General features: G+C 39.7%; 1 protein-coding gene across 1 annotated transcript in view; it reads right to left on the bottom strand.

Annotated features, from left to right (window-relative positions):
- The window catches only part of Hr51 (photoreceptor-specific nuclear hormone receptor 51), a 36,592-nt gene extending 15,383 nt beyond the window's left edge, over positions 1-21,209 (bottom strand). Inside the window, exon 1 of the mRNA XM_086990599.1 lies at positions 20,798-21,209. Coding sequence (XP_086846725.1) covers positions 20,798-20,852 — 55 coding nt within the window. The 5' untranslated portion in view covers positions 20,853-21,209. The remainder of the gene's footprint in view (positions 1-20,797) is intronic.
- Positions 21,210-22,901: the final 1,692 nt, after the last annotated feature.

The following is a 22,901-nucleotide window of genomic DNA, read 5'->3' as shown; positions in this document are numbered from 1 at the left end:
ACATTACTTAATAGAGCAACAGACAACTCCAGCTAGTATTAGCTAAAATTTAAAAGGAAATCTTTACTCTTAGAACAATAGAATAATTAGAACATGTACTTTTCCTTTACAGTGCCTTAAATAGGCTTTCAGCCAAACTGCCAGTAGTGAATAAATCGTATGCGATTTCATGGTATCATGCTACAGCATCTTGCATAACAGATCCGTCTGAAAGCTTATATAGCCGCTGTTCAAAGTACTTTTATTTGCCATCATTACTTATCGCCGCTGACCTATCTCTGTCTTCCTGTTTCTGATCCTCAATTACAGATTAGATAAGTTGTCTTAAGTTTTTCAAGCCGTTGGTTATAAGAGAGTACTTCCGTACAGGCACCAGATTATCCAGTGTGAGGTGTTTTCTATTGTCATGCAGTTGTAGCTGAACAGATACCGCCCTAGCGCTTTGAGTGTGATCGTGCAGCCTTTCTACGGTTTCCTGTGATCCGGCACTTTCCGCCGCTAGAAGTTTGTCTTAGACCTGGATCAGTCAGGCTTTCGCAGCAGAGCTCACATACATACATACATACATACATATATACCGACATATACGCATCTTCAAATCAGCTTCGTAAGACTTAGCCAAAGCTATGCTAACTAAGAGAACAAACTTCAGCCTTGTTTTGTATCCTCTTTGCTTCGCCAGCGGCGTAGCACCGACAAAACTGCTCGAATCGCTGTGGGCGGAGTCTGCGAGCGGAGGTCCCACGTCCACTGCCGCCTTAGCTCGGTCTGCCTAAAGGCTCCGCCCTTTTCCCCTTTTCCCTCTGTGCTCTCCTTATGGAACTTCCCCGCGGGCTTCGCTGCCCTCCATGTCAAATGAGTTGGTATGACAAACGTAATACAAATGCGCTAAAAGTGTTTACGTAAAGAGTGGGAAAATACTCATTTCTAGTACATTGACACATAATAAAACGTCCTTAGACTTTTATGCTATATACATGTATGTGACTTTGTTAGCAACAATATCTTTGATTGCACTTATGTTTTAGCAAAACATATGTTCAGGCACCTTCGGTCATCTAAATAGGTAGAAAAAGAGATTCTTTTAGTGTCTCTTATAGGCACTTTCTATGTTTATAGGTTAGACCTTACGTTCTAGAAGTTTCCAGACGCAAGAATATATATATATATATATATACTAATTTTGTGTTAGTACATATGATGTTGATATTTATTGGCTGAAAAAAGCTAGGGATCGTTAACTCGAATCTTACCAATACGATGCACCTCACGATTTCATATGTGCCTGACACTGCACTAAATCGATGCTTCTACCGTTTTGAAGCCACAGTGGTATAGATTGCTATCAAAATGGCTTGCGCAGATTGATCCTCATTTAATCCACTTGTAAAGGAATATGTTGGACGGGTATTTTTTTTTATTTAGACGACAATCTTGATTTAGAATTACCGTTATCTATCCCGGAGAGTGCCACTTCCACCAAATTTCCTCAAAACTTACTTTCTGCTACCAATTTGTGTTTCGAACAATGTTCAACCCAGTCACTGAATAAATTAGTATTAGTTGTTATTATTATTATTATTAGTTAAAAACATTTTATTCTCATGCCGTCTTTCAATTATAGGACCTGAAGCTCGACCTCTTAACCGCTCTTAAGTATCAAACTTTTCCCACCTAAAACACTGGCACCGCATAGAACATTAAAATAGGTGGTGCTAACTAATACCTACACCATTTATCAACAGAGTTTAAAACCAGCTGCCCTAGTTAACTCTAGTCAATATATCTTTATTCTACTCAACAGATGCATTTATATATACCGCTTCAATATGATCCACATTATGCCACATTATTTCAAATCGATCTACATTACTATAATATAATATATAATAATATGGAATGAATCACTTGTTTCCCTAGACGACCCATGTAAAAATGCTGCTTTGATCTGATTTTGTAAATTTCACCTTGAGACGGGCTGCGTATCAGATTTTGGCAAATAATTGAATATTCCTTTCCATGAATACCTTTTCACTGATTTTTTTGCCGATTCCTGACCCATTTTAGATTACTGGAAGTCTCTGAGAAATTGTTTCGCTTATGTTTCGGAAAGCTTAATTTAGTATACTGCAGGTACGATAACAGTATAACGAGTTGTAGCTAAATGTTTTTATCAACAGATCGCCATACGTCGGAACAGTGGGTAAATTCTAAAGTTCAACATATTAAAGAACAGATAGATAGAGATCATTAACATAAGAGGTGCGTCCAGTATATCGTAACTGAATATTTTAAAAGTCTACCAATAGAATGCAGCCGTGGACAATAGATATAGATCCGCAACCAAAATAAGACCATGCTACCGGATAGGAAGTCGTTGACCTTCATAAGCTAGAAAAAGAAAAAATTGTAGAAAACGTTGATTTTGGACACTGAACGGGGTTTTCTCCTACGAAATTTTAAACGAACAATCTTGGCCGTTTACGAGATATCTTTTTGCACTCTCTAGCTATTGCCGACTCGATTTTCCAAGTGGGCACATTTACGATTCCAAGAGTTTGTGGCTGAAATTTAATCTGTACGAAGCACCGGAAAGCATCAGTGCTTCATTGCTGTGTGAGAGTGATTCATAAGGTTTTTTTTTTATATAAAATAAGATAGTTAACCAAGTTATTATCGCTTTTATTGCATCGCCTTCTCAATGTTCGACTGAGCTTTAGAGTATTCGCAGTCTACGGCTGGAGATCTTTTCGCTGCCCGGAACATTAATCCTTGAAGCTTGAACTCTATGCAAAATTTTGTTCATACACAGAGCGTGATCATAATAAATTGGTACAGAAAAAAAAGCGCTTTTGAATAAGGTGTACGTAGTCAGTAGCGATTATTACTATGTGAAAAGGAAAGCAATACATAACTATTTGACAAGATAATATAACGAATATGCTATAAACTAGAGCGTCCACGTTTCGTAGAATTTACCATTCGACCCTAAAATTAGTCATTTTAGAGATTAGTATTTTTAGAGATACTTTTTCACAGGGTGCCCCAAGAAATGTATTCTTTTTTGCAGGGCGGAATTCATTAGAAAGAACGAACAGACCAATATAAACTTTTACCTTAAAAATTATTTTAAAATTCTGAGATTTAAAAAAAATGTAGCAGGAAAAAAACGACAATATCGGACGGACAAGACGCAACTACAATGGATCAGACAAAAGAAGGAAGGTTGAAATGGATGGACCTGTCCTGGATGTCAATTGGCGATGTCCCGGAAAATCGAGAACACCAACGAGATTCAACAGCTAAGAAAGAGTATTTGAAAGCTGTAGCGAAGCGTCCCAAAAATATATCAGGTCTATCACACTTTTGGACCTTGTAACCAGTGAAGATTCTTCGGCCCAAAAAAGACGATCAAGCAATACTTAAATTAAATGGCAGTTGATCAATTGCGCTTATTGGGGAACTCTGAATCTGCATATTACGTAGGAATACCATATGTGTTCACCAAAGGTTACAGTGTGGCGGCAATTTAAATAAAGTATAAGGTGGACCATTCTTTACTGGCGGTCGAGTGAATTTACAGCTAAAATTTGTTTTAGCACAAATTCAAGAGGACCTTCGTGAAAGTGACTAATATTTGCAACAGGATAGAGCACCTATACAAAATCACCACGTTGTAAAAGCATATTTTAATGCCAGTCTTCTAGACAGATGAAAGAGGTCCTATAGAATACTTCGCCCGCTCTTCAAATTTAACCTTCAGCGGATTGTTTTTTAAGGGGGATATCTTCAAGTTAATGTTTGCTAAACCAATAACACTAGATTCTAACCGTAAGATTCTAGGCAATCTAGCTAGAATGTGCCACAGCACCAAAAGGAATGCTTGGTAATGTGTTTGGAGTATCGGCAGTATATTGATCAGAACGGCAATCACTTCGAACATATGCTGCAGGAGACAAAGCTACACATTTTCTGTAGATCCCTTTGAGTTTAGATATTAATTATGTATTATTGGTCAACTTACTTGCAGTGAGTTTGTGATATTTCGCGAAGATATAGACATCTTAAGGTCATGTGGTATGGTGGTTGATTTAGATTAATTATAGCTCAGTAGGAAGACATCTAGTTGAAACTAAACATTACGCTAACAAAAAAGACAGTCTGTGTTTTTCGATGCACAACATTTTTCAAAACAACCCGAGCCGGATAAATGTAAAAAGCGAATATTACAGATTCGAATAGGGCAAGAAAGGCCAAGTAAAACCACAGTAACATCTTATCAGTCGCCTTTCTCTGCATGACTGGTCTCCCCCCTGCCTGTAGATAAGTCTACTAATACCTACGAGTGCATGGCTATTGTCGTATATGAATCCACCACCTGTCAAGTGCTACTCTTATAAAGCAGTAAGTCGATCAAGCTAGTGAAAGGGAACGAGCGAAACCAAGGCAGGAGGATGGCTTCCACTTGGTCATCGAATCGAATAATCCGAAGTAAGTTTAGTACGCCCCGAGGAGCATCCCACATTGATAAAGAACAAATCGTCAAGATACGACTAAGCTATTCGCCAGTTAAAGCAACCGCAACGGGAAACTGTATGATAAAGCACCATCTAAGTGCTTCGCAATGCACCAGTTAGGGAAGAAGACTAGGCTCTGGGGTGTTGGGCAAAATCGCAACAAGCATGCTTGTTTGTATGAACTGATACCTTTCCATCCACTTAATTCACCGATAGAAATACAGATAAGAAGTATACTCGCTATACGTTTTAGATTTTATATGTTGTGTCATTATGAACCTAAGAGAAATTAAAAACGCAAAAATATTAGATCTAATCTAGTTGACTATACGTGACGACATGATACCTTAGAAATAACGGAGCTGCGACGCACCTCAGCAGTAAAGTCACCGAAGACTGATAATGAACAATGTGCCTGCATATCGAAAAAGTGTGCTCAGACCATTGAACTGATTACAATTACAACGGATTAATAAGCTACTAAATGATTAAGCTAGCGTGCCTAAATAATTGCCAGCAGAGCAGCAAGCATAAGTAGTTTCGTCTCACAAAACTCACTAATAGATAAGAACTGTGCAGATTACAGAAGTAGCTGTAATCTTTTACTTTACCAGTGCGTCCGATTTTGTGCTCTTTCCGAATCGACTGATTTTCGAATCCTATTCATTGATTTCTCGAAGAGCGCGCCTTTTACCTCACCATTGGCCTGCATCAGCCCGTAGTACATCAGCAACAGGCATAACATTTAGAGAACTGAACACTTTTAGCACTTAATTATTTGTCGCGTCATTTTCGATTGAGTCATGTGTCACCTATAGCTCGAGCAGTCGAGTTCCTCTGCTTTGGTAGTCGGAGTTGCTGAACAATTTTTCCCGTCAATAAGGGCATATGGCTATTGCTGCGTATACAGTACAATTGTTTAGGGGGTGAAACTATTGGATTTAGAAGGCGAAGCGAATTAGCCTTGTTCGTCGTTGGCCATAGTTCAGATCTTGTGATCAGGCGAGCGATAGTTATTATATTACAGATATTGCAAATCTAACTCAGCTGCAAGCTCCTTTGTGTTGATGATGTACAAAGTGTGCAACGACGTATGGAATAATAGAGCACGTAGAGAACATGCTGGGGTACTTAGTGAGTTTTTGTTGTTGTCGTTATCGGCGCCGTTGTTGCTGTCAATTGTCCATGTCTTTCGTCACCTGCTTGCACTGCTTCAACTTCACACACAAACCTTGTTCAAGAGGGTTGTAGTGGGGGGCAGAGAAAGCAAACCTCATTTCGGTAACGAAGTGTGACCCTTTAACCCGATTTACTATTATTTGCAACGAAGCAACCCTTGTGCGGGGGCGCTGTGACAACAGGCAATCGGATAAGTAATTGTAGTGATGGGGGTAGGTACTCCTACCTTTCTGACATTTCTCCTATACTATAGGGCGAGGGGGCTCAGACTACCCTGTCCTATTGGGGAAGATGGACATTGTTATTCTAATGGGCACGCCTGCTCGCATTGTTATCGAAGCAGCTTTGAAAGACCTGCAACCATAAATTCCTTTGGCACTTGTAGACGCCATCTCGGACTGGGGGGTTTCGGTTAAAATAAAAAAGACAATGTAAGGATTCAGATCAAACAATCAGGCATTTGTATATTTTTGAACGTGCGTGAAGCTTCTCGAATCTCGCGTTTAACAACCTAGGGCTCAATCGTATTTATTGGCGACGATTTTGTTAAGTCAGGAAAGCAGTGTGTTCTTTGTGTATGCTCTTTTTTTTTTTTAACAAGCTGTAAGATCCGATTAAGAAAAAAAAAAAACTAAATTAAGTCGCTTATTGAGCAATTCCAAATGTCTATATTTTACGCTTATGGAAATACTTATATCCGGATTGTGTGCGCATTTTACAGGTAATATTGTGACGTCCTGTACTAGACCTACATTCAAAAACAGCATTTTTTTGCTGTGTACGAGATCCGCACCCGTTATCGGAATTAATAAAAAGTGCAATATTAAAATAGTAACGAACGCTATACTAAGGTGCGATACTAAGGAATTGGCTGCACGCAATAGACAAGTCCTTCAGAAAGAGTAGCGTGGTCTGTGTGACCATATATAACCGTCTGGGCAAGCCGATGTAACAACAGCTTCTTCGTGGACATTAATCACATCCATCTTTAGGACTATTAAATGGGGCCACCTTACGATGCGTTTAGATAACGCAACCTTACCATTGCTTGTTTCATTTTGCTATAGATTTATACCGTAACTTGGCCCACGCAAGCTGACTTACTTGCTTTTCTGAGCCGATAGTGAAATGATACAACCACCTGATACAAACCGTGGTGGTGTCAGAAGAGGGCTTGAATAAGGCTAAGATACTTTGATCCTGCTCCAGTGACTGTTATACATCATTGCGGATCATCTTGTCAATTCTGTTCTTTGGTCTACATTGTTCCATACGACACTACTACTAACAGAATCATGGTGACCTCGTATGACTTCTCGTTCCATTCCAGAATTTATCATCCAAAGACTATACTACCTGCTGTGGCAGGTGCGACCCCCGGACAGACGCTTCCCCTCCCGGGCACTTCAGTATCTGCCGTTTCTAAACATCGTGAAATTATACTACGCCAATACCCGTGGAGATGAGCTGCTTTGCATAGATGCCTGCAAGGACCGTCCTCTCCTTTCCGAGGCTTTCTCGCGCGGGCCAAATCACAGTGAAAACATTGCGTTGAATGTCGCCTTCAACTCGAATCGCTTGACCCAGCTTCGCTTACCTGATTCAGACAACGGCATTTAAAGGCAAGGAGACCCGCATCCCTAAATATCCCTCTTTTCCGTTCAGCTCATGATCCTAGGATAGCATTAAACGATCGTTTCGGTAATCCCCACTACGCAAAGCGCTCGAGACTAGAAAGCCTAGGCCAAGGTAGCTAGGAGAACCCATCACGTGGCCACGGCCCATCTCTGCTTTGCTGATGATTTTGACCGAGTCTCGCTGTTATGCTCCTCTTGCGAATTCTTCTTGAATGAAAGCTTCTTCTCTATCGAGCTGAAGGGATAGGTCGAAAAACATAGACAGCTCTGTATTTCAAGCAAATGTTAGACCTATGGGAAGGACTTCTCGATGTGTGTTCCGACCCTGTGTTTTGCCCAGCCTTTGAGCGCAATGCAGTGCAGGACACGAGGTTGGATGTTTGAGTCGAGCATGGATCCAGGATTGGGCGATAAAGGCAGAAGGATAGCGCTAGAGTGGGTAAAGGAAAAGATTCGCACCTCAGGCAGCTCATGAGAATAGACGGCACCATCGCCAGGGGTCCTACTACCACTAGCAGTGCCGCGAAGAGGACCACTCTGACTGATTGAATTTTTATTATTTCCCTCTCTCCCTCGTCGAACTACTGCGGCGGCAGTAGGGGCTGCGGCATGCTTTGGCTGCTTGCCTGCCTGCCTGTCTGCCTGTCTGCCTGAGTACACCGGGGTTCCCTTGAGGCCGCTGTATGTTATCAGTGAGTGCCCGAGAAGCGGCCAGCTTCACTTGCAAAGAACAGGGTGCGCACGTTAAGGGCAGGGCCAGTTGTAAGCCCTTGCAGACTTTACGCTTGCTACCAGTTAGACTTGGTCTCTGTAAGCATCCCGTACAAAAAGAATCCAGTGTTTGCATGATATCGTGCAGTACCGCAAAAACGACAGCTAAGCAGGCTCAAAGGATGTCGAGACAGCGGGGTAGCAACGCAGTATACGAATGGGCCTGTTAAAATGGAGAAAGATAGCTTTAGGTGGAGGGGGTGTTTATATAGATGAGGTTAACCGCCTCATATCTCCTGGCGGGCGGACGGCGAGAAGACGATGTGTTGCTTTATGGCATAGTATCTCTATCCGGTCTTCTGCAGCCCCCGCACACAGCGAACCGCGCGTGAGAGAGGAGTGATTTGATACACTGGACATGTTTTGATTGCCATTGTAACAAAGGTATGATTGAATCCGAAGCTATATATACTGACGAGAAAACTGGTAGTGAAAGTCGGCTAAAGTCTCCGAAAGATCAAGCGTAGTTCATTAGATGCGGCCTTAGTAAAAGAATGGCTTTTCTTATCCATACCTTCTTCTATGCTCTCATTTCACGGAACAGAACTTATGAGATTTAATGCTTGCTTAGTTTGTATGCATACTTTTATAAAGGACAACTTTATGCTGAAATGAAAATATTAATAGGTACTTCATCTCTGTGCCCTGCACGCAATTAACGATATACATAAAAAAAAAAAACACAATTTTTATTAGTTGTGTGCGTTTCATTAAGAGTAAAGTCTAGTATTTATAACATTAGTACTTTTTTCCATCGAAAACGCATTGTTAGTGCGGAGATCTTCGGTAATGAAATTCTTTCCCTTAGTTAATCTTCTCAATTGTCGGAACGTCGGCTGGCAATTGAACAAGCATAGGGAATGAAAAATACGTACACGTTTACTTGTATCGAAAGGTGGCCCCAGCAGACGTTTTATTGAACTAAACGATGAGAAACGAAAATTCCTACCAGCGAGTGTGTCTCCTGCCGATCTCCGTATTTTAAATTACAACGGAGTATAGATACATTTTACACAACTTTAATGCCTAAAATAACAAAGGGTTTGTCTTTCTATTTTATCAAGAATAAAAGGTCGATACTTGTTGTGTCCGTATGCAGCTATTTTATCTGGTGTATTTTTACTGGTACCACAATTTACCAGTGTTCTTAGTGGTGTATAATGCATTTCGGTGGTATCTTTAAACATAAAACAAACTTCTAACAAACAGCGTCATTTCTGGTGATAATTGTTTATGTTTTAATGATTGCAGCTACTTTTACGCACGACAAAAATGCACGCGCGAAATGATATGGCGAAGGTCATAGGTATAGTTAGTCCAACATTTTAGTTTCGCCATAATAAGCTGCCCACCGTCTTGCAAAAGCCGTGCAATGGTTTAACGATGAGTAAGTGTTAGATAAGCTATGACAGAGCAGGCTTTGCAGTGGGAACTAGGTATGATTACCTAACATTATTCAAAGAGATGACTGTTCGTGGCTTTCTTGCGTGCTCTGTTTATATGACATGTGTCACACAAGGCTGATCCATGGAAGCCATTCATACACTCAACGTCCATTCAACTGTTTATGCCTCCGATTGCTTCAACAGGAGGTTCCTGAGAAAAGCAGTAAATCCCCGTTACATAACCTTATGACGTCACATTTAACGTGCTCAAAAGGAAAACAATCTTGCTATTTCCTAAATAACCTTCATTTCATATAGTTTAGATACATACATCTGATATTATCTTTTGAAAAAAATATACGAAACATCTAAGACTTCAGTGTTTTTGTTTAAAAGTAACTAGTTTTGGGTGACGAGTTAGTATGCCATCTCGTTTTAACGAGCATTAGAATCTACCCAAGCGCATAGTTAGCTCAGTTTCCTCAATTTATGCTTTGAAGTAATTTTTAGAGACTTATTATGCCCGTATATATTTTTACGTTGCATGCAAATAACGGGTTCCCAGTTTCCAGTCCGCCGTGTACTAACTTGTCGGCGTGTATTAGCAACTGCTTCACAAGTCAAACGCATGTCCGTAGCAGTTGCTATCAGCCCGCATTCAGCATGGCCCACTACCATACAACATGAATCACAACGTCCCTATTCATGCTCTTTAATAACGAGAACTGTGAGGCAAGAATAGCTAGCAAAAATGGCATGTCACTTTAGATGCTCTGCGGAAATGTGACGCCGTTAAGGCAGGATGGTTTCAATAATAATAAGAGTTTTTCTAGAAACAGTCTCAAGCGGCGGTGACGACTTAGCTCTTGTGACCATTTCCAAGTACAATCGAGTAAAGTTTACTGCCGAATTATCGGTAATAAAGAATTTTGAAGAAGAAGACGCCAAATTGCAAACATTTTAATGACAAGGGGTAGAATAAGCTTCGTGATGACAAATGTCAACGCGTCCACTCATGACCAGCGAAACATATCGACCGTGAAGTACTCACCACTGTATCACCCAAGAAACTCACGTATATTCTGTACTTCAACATACCTGCAAATATGTTTCGTTCATAGATGATTAAAACTCACCGAAATACCAAAACTTGTCGAAAATTGCGGTGCAGTTCAAAGTGTCAGTTTACTGACATTCACCACAGTACGATCCAATTTTCAAAGCATCGTCCAATTTACTAACGCGGAACCAGCAGTACCATAGATGGCCCATGCAGACTCGACAGCACTATCGGCAAAAACCATTACGGCCCAGCAGGACCCCTTCACATAGCAGCAGGTTCTGCCCGAGAGCCGTCAGCCTCTCACCGGAGGAAGTTCGAACCGGCTGTTCCTCTAATTCTTCAAGGAGCGACTCAACTTAGTTTCATCGCTTTCGCTGCAAGGCACGTGCTGTAACTTCTCAGAGCATGGACAAATCGCACACATTGCTTCGTGACACACTGCTTACTATAACAGCACGTGTCTGACGCGCTAATGAGGCAGCAGAAACGTGTCCATGTATCATCTCGGAAATTTCGGATTAATTGCCCGGTATTGGCCAATACTAGCGTACACAAGCGACAGCTTTGCACCTTCTGTTCCATAGTTACGTTGATGTGTAACTGGGAGCTGGCAATCGTGCCTTCTGTCGTCATACTCAGATCGAAGTAGTCGAACCGCGCTTTATGTCCTTTCGACAAATCGGTTTTTAGTGACTTTTGCATTTGGGAGTACTTTGTAACAATGAACAGGGTAGTTTCTGCTATTCAATAATACATTTAAATTACTAGATAGCCAGTTCAATACTTACTTACGGTTTCTTGAGTTCTTCTCAGTTGTTCCCTCTATCGAGCACCATGATCCTCCCGTTATTGCTTTATTTCTGATGGTCGAGTGAGATACGCACACAAAGTGCGCGGTTTTTATAATGCTAGGAAGTGCTCGACTCCAACGATCTAGAGGACCAACTATTTCCCGAACCCAAAGATCTCCTACATGTTTTTATAATATCGAATTAGCAAAAAAAAAGCGGACGATAATGTGCTAGCTAATTTCTTATCAGACTTCTTTTTCTGTAGAATCAGAAACTCAACCAATTTCTCTCATATACTATAACAGCAGAAAAAAAGTATAGTTTATAAACAGTCTGACACGATGACCTTATTCATTTGCCTATTTACTCACCTGAAACGACATTAAATGAACCTTTGTAGCTTACGTAGGTAGCTTAAGAAAGTCGCGTACATGTATCAACAAAAGGCTTATTATTAGAGACTCGGTAGAGAACAATTTAAAGATGTTAGGATGCAAATGTTGTGTAATGACATTTACCCTGAGCAAAATCATCCACATGATAAAATGATATCCAGAACTGAGCCAATTCGACAAACCTCTTACCCTTGCCCTACCTGGAAATTTAGCCGTGACCTTCATGTGAATACATAAATACATTGAAACTAAAACTCTCAGGGTACTAATCCTATAAAATTTTTACAAAACGCATTTAGGCTTTTAGGGATCAACTTATTTTCAATTCACTATGGAAAATTTGTTGTGTATGTCGGACAGTTTATATAAGCCACTGGTTTTCTCTTGTCATATATACCACATGAAAAAATGAAAGAAAACATGTAAAACCGACACAAAAAATATAAGTTGCTATTTTGAGATCAATTTTTTAGTACAATATGCTTTCGTGACATTATTTTAAGAATCGTGTGCTGTTAACCGCTTTATTTAGTTCATTTATTCAACTAGAATAGCAACTTCTAAGAGGTTTTCTCGCTTAATCCTGCACATCGTACATGAGTGGTACGTGAATTATTGATTGAGCTTATATCGAGCAAAAATAGCCCCTTTCGCAAAGATCAGCAATAAAGATGGTTCATAAAATAACAGTTTGATGATAGTATCTTTAAGTCTAATAACAATGCATAACTTAATTTTGAAGCCTGTTCAAACTAACAGCATCGAACTTAAATGTTTGTTATAAACCTTAAGTTTTCAGGCACAAGCTTTCGGACGCGCATGGAAAGGCGAATTTCTGTGCATTCCAAATGTGCGGAATTAGTTCCGACATTTTAAGCGGCTATGTTTTTGGCGGTGATGTCACACGTTTTGGTGATATAGGTCGGCACCGCAAATAGAGCTGCGTCCTTGGTCACACGTAAAATAGAAGAAGATTTAACAACACAGGATTTAACTGAAGTCCGTTTCCTATTGTACATGGGCTACTGTAACGATTTAAGCCTAACCCAGAAATACACTCTCTCTATGCTAGGCGACAACTTCTGGAAGCATGTCACTCGGTAACCCATGATCTTGTAACGAAGAATTGAAGCAAGTCATTTAAATTAGCAACTGCAAAATCAATCAGTATTTAGATAATATTATTCGAGGAAAACGCACTATCTAATGTTCTATTTTGGCTATCTGCATGGCAAACGGGTCCAGCCTTGTCGCCTTAAGTTTAAAAGTTAGTGTACATAAAGCGTTTTAGCTTACTTTTTATGCTACAGTACTCGGTGTAATACTTGCAAGCCGAGTTCGTTCAGAGTAGAAGCACATTATATAGAACCAACGACTTAGATAGCATACTCTAGCTTTCAATTGCGAATCGATAAGTTTAGAGGTGTTTTTATCTGACCATAAGTCGAAGGCAGTAGCGATTCGCACGACCGGAAGCAATGCTGGGCAGAAACGCATCGTTAGATCTACATAAAATTTGCCGTCGTTTAAAACGAGTGCAACGTTGTGCCTAACGAGACCATTACATAGAACCCAAATTAATATTTTTCTTAGTACTAGAAAAGAAAATATCAGATACAAAGATATTAGCTTTTCACAATGGTTGAATTGTGTTTTTTTAGTCAGGGCCGACGCGTGTTTCCGGGCCTTGTAATTCCCCGACATTTAACACCACCTTAGTTTCTAGCGTTGCTTTTTTACCTTTAGAGGTTAATAATCGCGCCACGTCAGGTACCGCAAGCGGAAGTTCCGACAGTTTTTGTTCGAAATTAATTTCTTAGTACTTATAAACAGAAAATACGTTTCTACCTATTGCATATTGCTTAGTTAATCAGCGTTGCATATATAATGCTTAGCATAACAAATTGGCTTGATTTACTACTTGAGCCTTATACACTAGGTCAATGATGAGCGTACCATATATATTGGTTGAAACATTCATATAAAATAACTATTGGATTGTTCCAACATTCGTTTGAAATGCAGTGTACTTATCCGGTATATGCTTAAGTGACCTTTTCTAAAGTCGAATTATGAAAACATTTGAGAAGTCACGAGACGTGGTTAAAAACGGGAAATCATCCGATTTCATGTGAGATGCTCCAAGAAGAAATGCAACTTTAGAGGGTTCGATGAAGGAGTTCCGAAGGCCACACAAGCTTCGAGCGTTTTACATAGCATCGATATAGCGGCAAGTTTAAAACGGCACAGGGCTGCCCGATTTGCGAAATACCATGCATATACCGTAAATTTAATAATAAGTTTTAATTTAATAAATGGAATCGTTCTAAACTTCGTGTGTTACTTTAAATATTCATCATTATGTTGCTCGCAGTCATTTTCGGATGAAATCATTGTTGGTATAATAGAAGAACGGTTGGCACTCATTTTGAAGACCAGCACCTATGGATGAGCTTTTCGTGACCGGTTGGTATATACTTGAAGGTCCAAGAGATCATACATTACAACCAAAGAACGTTTGCGCTCCTGTATAATTCTGGACACCTGCGATCGCTTCTCAGTAATTTTAGTCATAGAAGAAAAACAAATGGCTGATGATAGATGTTTGCTGAGGTGTAATAGTTGTTCTCAACTCATTCATTTGTACATATTAATGAAACGGACAAATAATTTTTCATGTGAATATTTACAGTGCTTTACTCGTTGACTCAATGACCACTCGTTCAGAAATATCATTCTACCTATTAGTCAGATACCAAAACAATGCAAATTCCAGAAACAGCGAGACTAATTATATACAGGGCTCGTACGTGGAAAAAATATTGTTTAGAAATTGTTTTATTGCGCACGGGTCGAACGCCAAGAAATAAGATTTTTCGTTGTTCCTTCGGTTATAAGGACACCTTAGACATTTATTAGGTTCGTGCCTTTCTAATGACGAACTGAAACGGTTCCTGTATTGAAATAAAGCTAATTTATTATCTTTATTTCACTTTTTCAGTCATGAATTCTGCTGCCCTATTTCTATTTGCCGCACTAAATGCCGTACGAAATGAGCTCCGACTAATCACGTAGTATCTAATGCCGGACGTCTAAGGCTGAGTTAGGTTTCGTCTAGCGGGGATTACTCGGTAGACTTTATCATAGCTATAATAAGCTTCGAAACGACGAACATTACAATATACCACTCTTCGTTTGCCCCTGTAATTCACCGCGAATTTGGGGCTGAAAGGAAACAAAGCATGATAACCTAGGCTAAAAAACTGTGTATAAACCCGCTATATAAGGTCAGGATTTTTTGGCGTTTGCGAAGACATTGTTTCCATATCGGTACGCAAAGTCATCGAATATGTGTGCGTCAAGCATGCTGTTACATTGGTTCAAATCTTAAAGTTGGCAAAAATGATTACCAAATAGATAATAACCAGGAAAATCGGGAGTTAAGGAAAAATAAAGACCTTAAAAAAGACACAAGAGGCTATTGAGAGTTGATTTTCGTCAAGACCCACCAGGGTTAGATTGTTAGTGCGGGCTAGTCCTTAATGCTAAAAATTTAAGACGAGATTTCAATATCTTGCTGACGTAGAAAAAATAACTTAGAATGCTAAGAGAAAATAATGAAGGTATCATAGCGTTGATAGGCGATCAAGATCAAATTGACGTCAGAGACGACGGGGTGAATCTGATGGTGATCATTTCAAGCATGAAAACGATATATTTACCAATATTGAATGCGACTAAAAGAAATAGAAATATCGTTTTGGCTCTATTCAGTGCTTGGCTTGTTACTACTGTTAAGCCATTCTGCAACCATAGCTTATGGTCTATGCAGTTTGCCGAATATACTATCTAGACATTTTGGGGAATATTCTACAGACTGTATGAAACGTCGTACATTTACTGCATGAGTCCGATATAAATAAAATCAGTTGACTGACTTTATTAACTGAATTAAGAACACAAAGCTATGCTGTATGAAAGTACGAGGTCCCTTAAGCCTATTACGGGTAATCGGCTTATAAAGTTGATCAACGGTTTAATTAGGGTAGTGCCATCGGATCCTCCCTAGAAGATATTCTGTGAATTTGTATGAGTTTTCCTTATGCGATATACGATTTCAGCGAGGCGGTGCATTCGTAATACATGAGTTAATAAGGGAAATGTTAGGTGAATACGCTATTTCCCGCAAAACATGCGTCCGATGGTGCCGCCAAAAAGCCGAAAAGTCAACATGACTGGCTCTACACATGATTATAGAAAGTGTATTTGATTCGATTATTCTGGCAATTTTTTGTAAAATTTATATAAAAAAGCTTTCGAAGATTTTAGAAATCTTCGCCTTCATCACGGCGATTGCCCTAGTTGAGAATTATTTAGAAGGCAACGGTAACTATTATCGTTCGTAATACGACCTTAGTATTGCACATGTTAGGCATACTGGTATTGATTATCACAGTTTGTAATTTACGGCTCGAGAATGCAAGGCTCTACATGATTGAGCTTAATTTTGGAAGACTTAAAAACGATACATTTATTTTTCCCTATTTCAGTTGACTTTGACTGAATTAATTTTGCAAAACGTTTATGTACGCATAACGGACATGGCTGCTTATAGGCCCTAAGTAGCAGCTAAGTGGATTTACTACTGAAAAGGGTCCAAGAGAGAATCACCTATGCATAAGGTGGTGTGAAGCTTCAATGCGTTCAGCTACGGCACGTGCATGATATACAGAAAAGGAAGCGTAGCACTCTGTAGCAAGGTGTTAGTGAAAATAACATCTTCTTAAACACAGAGCAGTGCATTTGAGACGACCATATTGCGGCAAATGGAGTGCTGCCTCGTCGTTTCTTCAAGTTAAAATGCCCGCTTCCTTGGCAAGTGCTATCTCGGTAAATATACAAGGTCAGTTTGACATATCAATGGCACTAAACACTACACTTGGAACTTAGGTAAAAATCAGATAATATTTTCATCCTAACAATCAATCTGTTATGATGATTTGTTAATAAATGCTGCGTAACAACGCTGCTGATGGAAAGCTTTGGTTGCAAATTTACAAAGATAGCTCTATTTCTATCTATCCATTACGGATCTAACACAGCATGTTCGATTAAGTTGTAGCGAGCTGTACCTTTTAGTTAGTTAGCGACCTTTTAGTTGACAAGCGAGATACTCATGCGATTGTAAACACGTAACCTAGGGACTTGCTAGTTATTGGCCTTTCCCTAAAATATCCATGTGTATAATTATCTCTTTTGTCTAGATCTGTCCCACTAACAAAAACTCGAACTGGGCTGTGTATTAAATAAACAGTTAAATAAACTCTAGCAGGGTAATATCTAATATTGTTCAATTAACTAGTAATGCAACTCAAACACGCCGCTATTAAGGAAAGAGCGTTCTCAATTTTTCCATAGATTGGTAATTCATGGAATATACAGTCTTTGAGCGTTAAGCGCACTTTATTTAATAATATTCACTGTTTATTAAATGCCTTTGTTTGGCATATATACAATTATGCAAAGAAAAGCGTGAAATATGTGAAGATTCCTTCGGAAATTTTGAAATTTATAGCATTAACGTTAGCAAGAATTGACGATGGTTCATACGACACAAGCGGCTGTTGATTAAGTTCACTGTCGACTGTTTAGAGGCCAACGAAGTCGAGCGCAGTCAGCAGCGGGAACTTGTGCACAGATACTGCATATGCTAACGCTTTGTTACGTATTCTGCGTTATGTGTTTTCGAATCAACCTTTCGGTGCAGATAACGGTATTAGTCCAAAGCTAGCAAACGAGTCTACGAGGGTTGGGTTTTAGCCCGCCATTCGTAAAATCATCCATCACCGTAGGATGCCCACCTCAAGCAAACCTCATTACCTTTGAGTTTTGTGTATCTATTTCGAGTTACATTGGACCCATATAGACCTTTGATTTGTTAGGGTACGTAAAAATGATGCGTAAAAGCATCGAGCGTTCTAATATTGCGTTTGCTTTTTGAGCTTTTCTAAAAATATATTACATTTTTAAAATTGGGAAACAAGATATATTACATCTTGTTTCCCAATTTTTTGTGCGAACTAGAGCAAACACAATTTCAAGTTCCATGTTTATTGCAGTGCCGCTAACAAGCACTTCCGATCCTCAATCAAGCGTATCATTTCAAGCGTGGGCTCATATTTACGCCGTAGCATGGCCTGAACGTAATTTTAGCGTAATGTTCGAACAAAGGTGCCATAAAAATCCGATAAAATGATATAACTATGCTTCCTCTAATGAAGAAAATTCCGACGTCAAGATAGAAATTGCCCAAGCAGAACACAAGCTGCGGCTCTAAAAAGCTCTAATCAAAATAGGCTGTTCTACTTCTAAAATCGGTTCAGATGTTTGGGGCTCAGGTGTCTTTTCAGGACTAAGCCTGGTCGTAACATCCTCTGGTGAAGTCTAGGCATCTTCAATCCATTCCATTCACGGATGTCCCCAAGCCACCCACGCCAAAGTAAGCTTTCTATTACAAGCACCCTCGACTTCAACAACGAAGTTGCAATAAAGAAAGGTAGCATCTGTTCCCATTTTGCATGTATATAGCGTTATACGTGGGCCAAGTCAGCCAACGATAGTCTTTACGATAGCGTTTGTAATGCTTCCAATACATCTTTCGAACAAGTTTCTTGTCTGTTATTTATATTAGTTATTTCCGAAGTTAATTACTGCATTATTTTGTCACTTTTGTGAACATTTGCTATCTCCTTGGACGGCAAAGGTTAGAAATAACGAGCTTAATTAAATCATCGTGAAGGCAGGCAGCCAGAAAAGAATTAATCACGGATTACTGTTTTCCTATATTTTTTTATAGGATTCGAAAATAATCAGGTTTTCGGGCTATCAAGACACCTTTTACCCGCAGGATCTTTTAAGATACTTTTCTTTTTCTCTATAGAACTTATGGAGGCTAGTAATAAAGAGACAATGGTAATAACTGAGGACTAAATATTTTTAATTTTGAATGAAAATATGAAAAACCTGGTACTAGCTCAAGGTATCGCAGGATCGCCAGTTCAAAACAAGTCGCTAGTACTAGATTTCTTGCACTATATATCCTGCATACTATTTACGCTATTCTTTATTTGCAGTTGGACTCTAGAGCTGGTACAACTTGTGTGCTGTGGCGTCTAGTACACAACTATATGAGATTTCCGACGAGGGACACCTCGAGTTTATGAGTTTTTTTGTAATATGCCCAGAGGGTCCTTCACTTTAACAGTTAGACAATGTTCGTCCACATATGGCTACTGTTCCATGAATGAAGAGATAACATGTAGTTGTCAGGTTTGCTGCTGGGTCTGTCTTAATGTTTCACCTAGATAATAGGTTCAGCATGTTTCAGGACACGGCCACAAATCTGCGCTTAGCCGAATAATCGCTGAGACCAAATAACCATTTTAACCAATTCGATGACTCTACTTTGTTTTCAAGAGTTGGGCTTCGGTGGTGACTCTTCGGGTAAATATTTCAATCAGTAGCAGTTTTTGAAAGACGGTTAACGATGCCGTTCAAGTGATTTTTGCTGTAGACACTTACTCAACTATCTAGACCCAGCTTCCTATCTCGTGATGTACACGTGTTGAATTATCAGCTTGGCATGTACGTCCGACTTCTGAAATGCTGTTTAGCAGCAGATATTTATTGCAGATGAGGGGAGAATTAAGGATCCGCAGCACATCACTAACTGAAGCACGTACATAAACATTTTACACCATTCATTGATATACTAAAATAAGCACATCACTATGCTAATATATAGTGTTAGGCCAGGAGAGTCATCTCGACAGGAGGGACATACGCCTGTGATTGATGTATTCAGGTAGTAGTTATAACGGAGTACGTGCTACGCAATTTACTTCCTTTCACGTTAAAGATCTCTGAAATAAGCATCAGCATGTTTGAATATAGCCTATCGGACGCTTTGACGTTGATAGGCAACCATCACAACCAATAATATTGTGTCATCTTATAGAAAAAGAGACAATTTGATGATTCAGATGACATTGATATGAATCCAAAGTCAGCCCTTCGCACTAATAAATTTTCTTTTATGTTCATGGATGTTTTAGTGAGAAACACATTGCTAACTTATCATTTTTTTGTTCACGCTAATGCTTATTACTAGTTCTGTCGAACAGACACATATATGTATATATTCTCAAAGATACGTTTGTTAGAAGTTATGAATTAGATAAGTAACAAGTTCAATGGTATATATATATATATATGTAGGCCATTTTTTAAAGCGTATGAATGGTAGGACTTCTTTTCGAAATCAAAATAACGAACAATTTTTCTAAACGTGTTTTTCTGACGCAGGGGTACATCTTAAGGTAAACAACTAGGTAGCGGAAGTACCTAGATGTACACTCTATGATTTAGAAAAAAAAAAAAGATGCAAGAATCTACAAGGAATAGTTCGCGTTTCACTTGTCAGCAAGACTAGAAATTCATCTTAGGTAACAGAACATTCTAGGCTTCGTTTCAGCCCGCTGTGAGCCTTTGACGTGTAAGCTATATACCTACAAGTGGCTGGCTGTACGATGTAAATTGTTTTTCACTGCTCTTCGTTGTCCGCTTTTTAGCCTCACTTAATCTTAAAGAGTGTCATTAATTTGTCAATTATAAATCAAAATCTGCGCGTACTATACGCGATAGAACTCCGAATCAATTGTATGTGCCAATGGAAGTGTGGTATCCGAGTTTCGAAAGTTTAAATTGTGGGAACTTGAAAAGAACAGCTCCAGTGCTACAATCATCCTCTAATCTAAGCAGCGCATTTTATTAAATATGTAATAACATTTTAATATCAATCAAATAATTCCGATTCCGTTACAGTTATATATTTGAATGGATCAAAGCGAAGCAGGCGTAAATAGAAGACATTGCGAATTTAGAGTAGGCTTCATTCAGTTCGATGATATGGTGGCAAGCGATAATCTCTGTCACAAGCGTTTGAGCTTTAAATTCATCTCTTTATCAGTTGTATTAAACCGCACTTGATTGACACTTACTTGAGTCCGGACTCCTACGTCCAATGTGTTCTGGTGATGCTTCAGGAGAACTCATAGTGTCTTCGATACAGAACACCTACGCACTTCAGTTAACCTACGGCCAAGCCTTTTGAATCCGACTCAAGCTCCGTATCAGGCAATCACTAGGGAAGCCACTTGCTTAAAATGATACTAACACCTGAGAGTAATAGTCGAGTTGCTTGGTATTCGACCTCGATGTCACCTCTGAACCAGTGGCAGCAGTCACAGTGGCACCGATGGCTGGCCTGGGAAATTGGGGGTAGTGGCGCTGCTTGCTGTCTAGGTCCTAGGTATTTCGATCCGAGACGGCCTGAACCCCGGTAAGACGAGTGACGAACCGCCGAACCCGGGCGTGCCCTCATGCTGTTGGGCGGAGAGTCTAGAGGTCGCGATAGTGGGCGGCACCATCCCGTTCCAGTTCCTTCTAAGTCTCCTGTTACCATTCCGTCACATCTTCGACTTTCGACGTGTGTCAGAGGTCCGTCGCAAGAAAGGCAGCAGCCAGCAGATACTGCTAACACCGAGAGGGCGGTCCCTGCATAAGTGCGGTTGCCTTCTCCCTGTCAACCCAACCACACCCATTCCCCGCCACCATGCGGCTGCCGTTGTGCTGCCGACAACTGCTGCGGGACAGCCCCCTGCTACCGAAAAGCTCTATGCTGTATGCTACACGCCAACCCCATTGTTGGATCAAGTAGCGAGAAGCCTCTTAGCAGAGAGCACGCCGTCGAAATGGAGGTACGCGGAGTTCATGCATAATGAGGGGGGGGAGGGGGCGAAGGGCGACGGCAATTGTGACTACCATGCAGGAAAAGCTAAGAACTTTCAATGTCTCCTATGCTATATAAAGAAAACTACGCAACACTCCTATTAGGATTGTCAACTCTTGAAACTGAGCCGAGATGTTCTGGATATTGGTATGGTCGTTTGGATAGCACCAAACTGTTTTCTGATGAGAGGATTTGTGTTAGCCGGTAAGCGTGCGATTCTTTTGTAAACGAAATCGTGCATTATATGATTGCTAATATGATAGGACAGCAGAAGTAGTAATTCATCCTCGTGTGCTTTCTTTATATTATTCAGAAGCTAATTATTTTAGGGAGATACCTAAGGTAGCATTTGTTTTAGTTGGTGTGTTATACATTGGCTATCCACATAAATTTAATACACGTACGTTCTGCATACAGGATACAGTAATAATAAGTAGATAGAAATAGTTTACTATAAATTTACTATCATGTTACATAAATTCACCTTATATATATATATATATATATATATATTTGGGTGTGTGTCATTTTCCGAGCTCCTAATTGGATACGATTCAAATCAGTCAAGCTATCCAAGTCGTTCGTTCACCAGCAAAAGTTGTCCTCGTCGTTGTAGTGAGCCCCATTCCTTGGCTGATATTGTACGCCTACTTTTTCAAAGGCGTCTTCACGTGTCTGAAAACAATGATCTGGACTCTCATTCCATAAGATGCATTGGTACAATCAGATATCAAACAGCATCTATGCCCCAAATATTTGCCCTAATTTCAGTGTCTTATAGTTACCATTATACGTCGAAGAAACCTAATGGATAACATTGTTAAATGCGCTCAGTGCCTCTCTGCTTGTCAAGGTATGTATTTCAAAATAATTAAACTACTATAAAACTGGAAGTGAAACTACTGCCCATTTAATGAATGAGGTAATTATAAATATATAAATTTCAAAACAGTACTCAATGATTTGAAACCCCATAAAATTTCTATAATTCGCCGGTAAAACTAATACGCGTCACATCTAGAAGAATATCGGGGCAAAACAATGGATCAGTACCTTTAATACAAACGAAGCGACAATAAAGAAAACCTAAAGACAAGGTTCCCCCCTCCCCCTCATTTAACTGGTTTGACTGTGTTTGCGCACCCTAATTTATCTACGCATTATGTAAGTGAAAAGAAGTTCGATTAAAATGGAAGGTAAATTAGTGAGAATAACAGGAAGATGCCAGAGCAAATTGTGCACGGTCGTCATAAATAAGTGGAGCCCTTATATATTAGCAGCAGCTATTTATAGCAAACTTTTTAGCAGGTTAG

This window comes from Varroa destructor, unplaced genomic scaffold, assembly GCF_002443255.2.
Source record: "Varroa destructor unplaced genomic scaffold, Vdes_3.0 BEIS01000005.1, whole genome shotgun sequence".
NCBI lineage: Eukaryota > Metazoa > Arthropoda > Arachnida > Mesostigmata > Varroidae > Varroa > Varroa destructor.
This window is presented reverse-complemented; position numbering and strand designations above follow the sequence as displayed.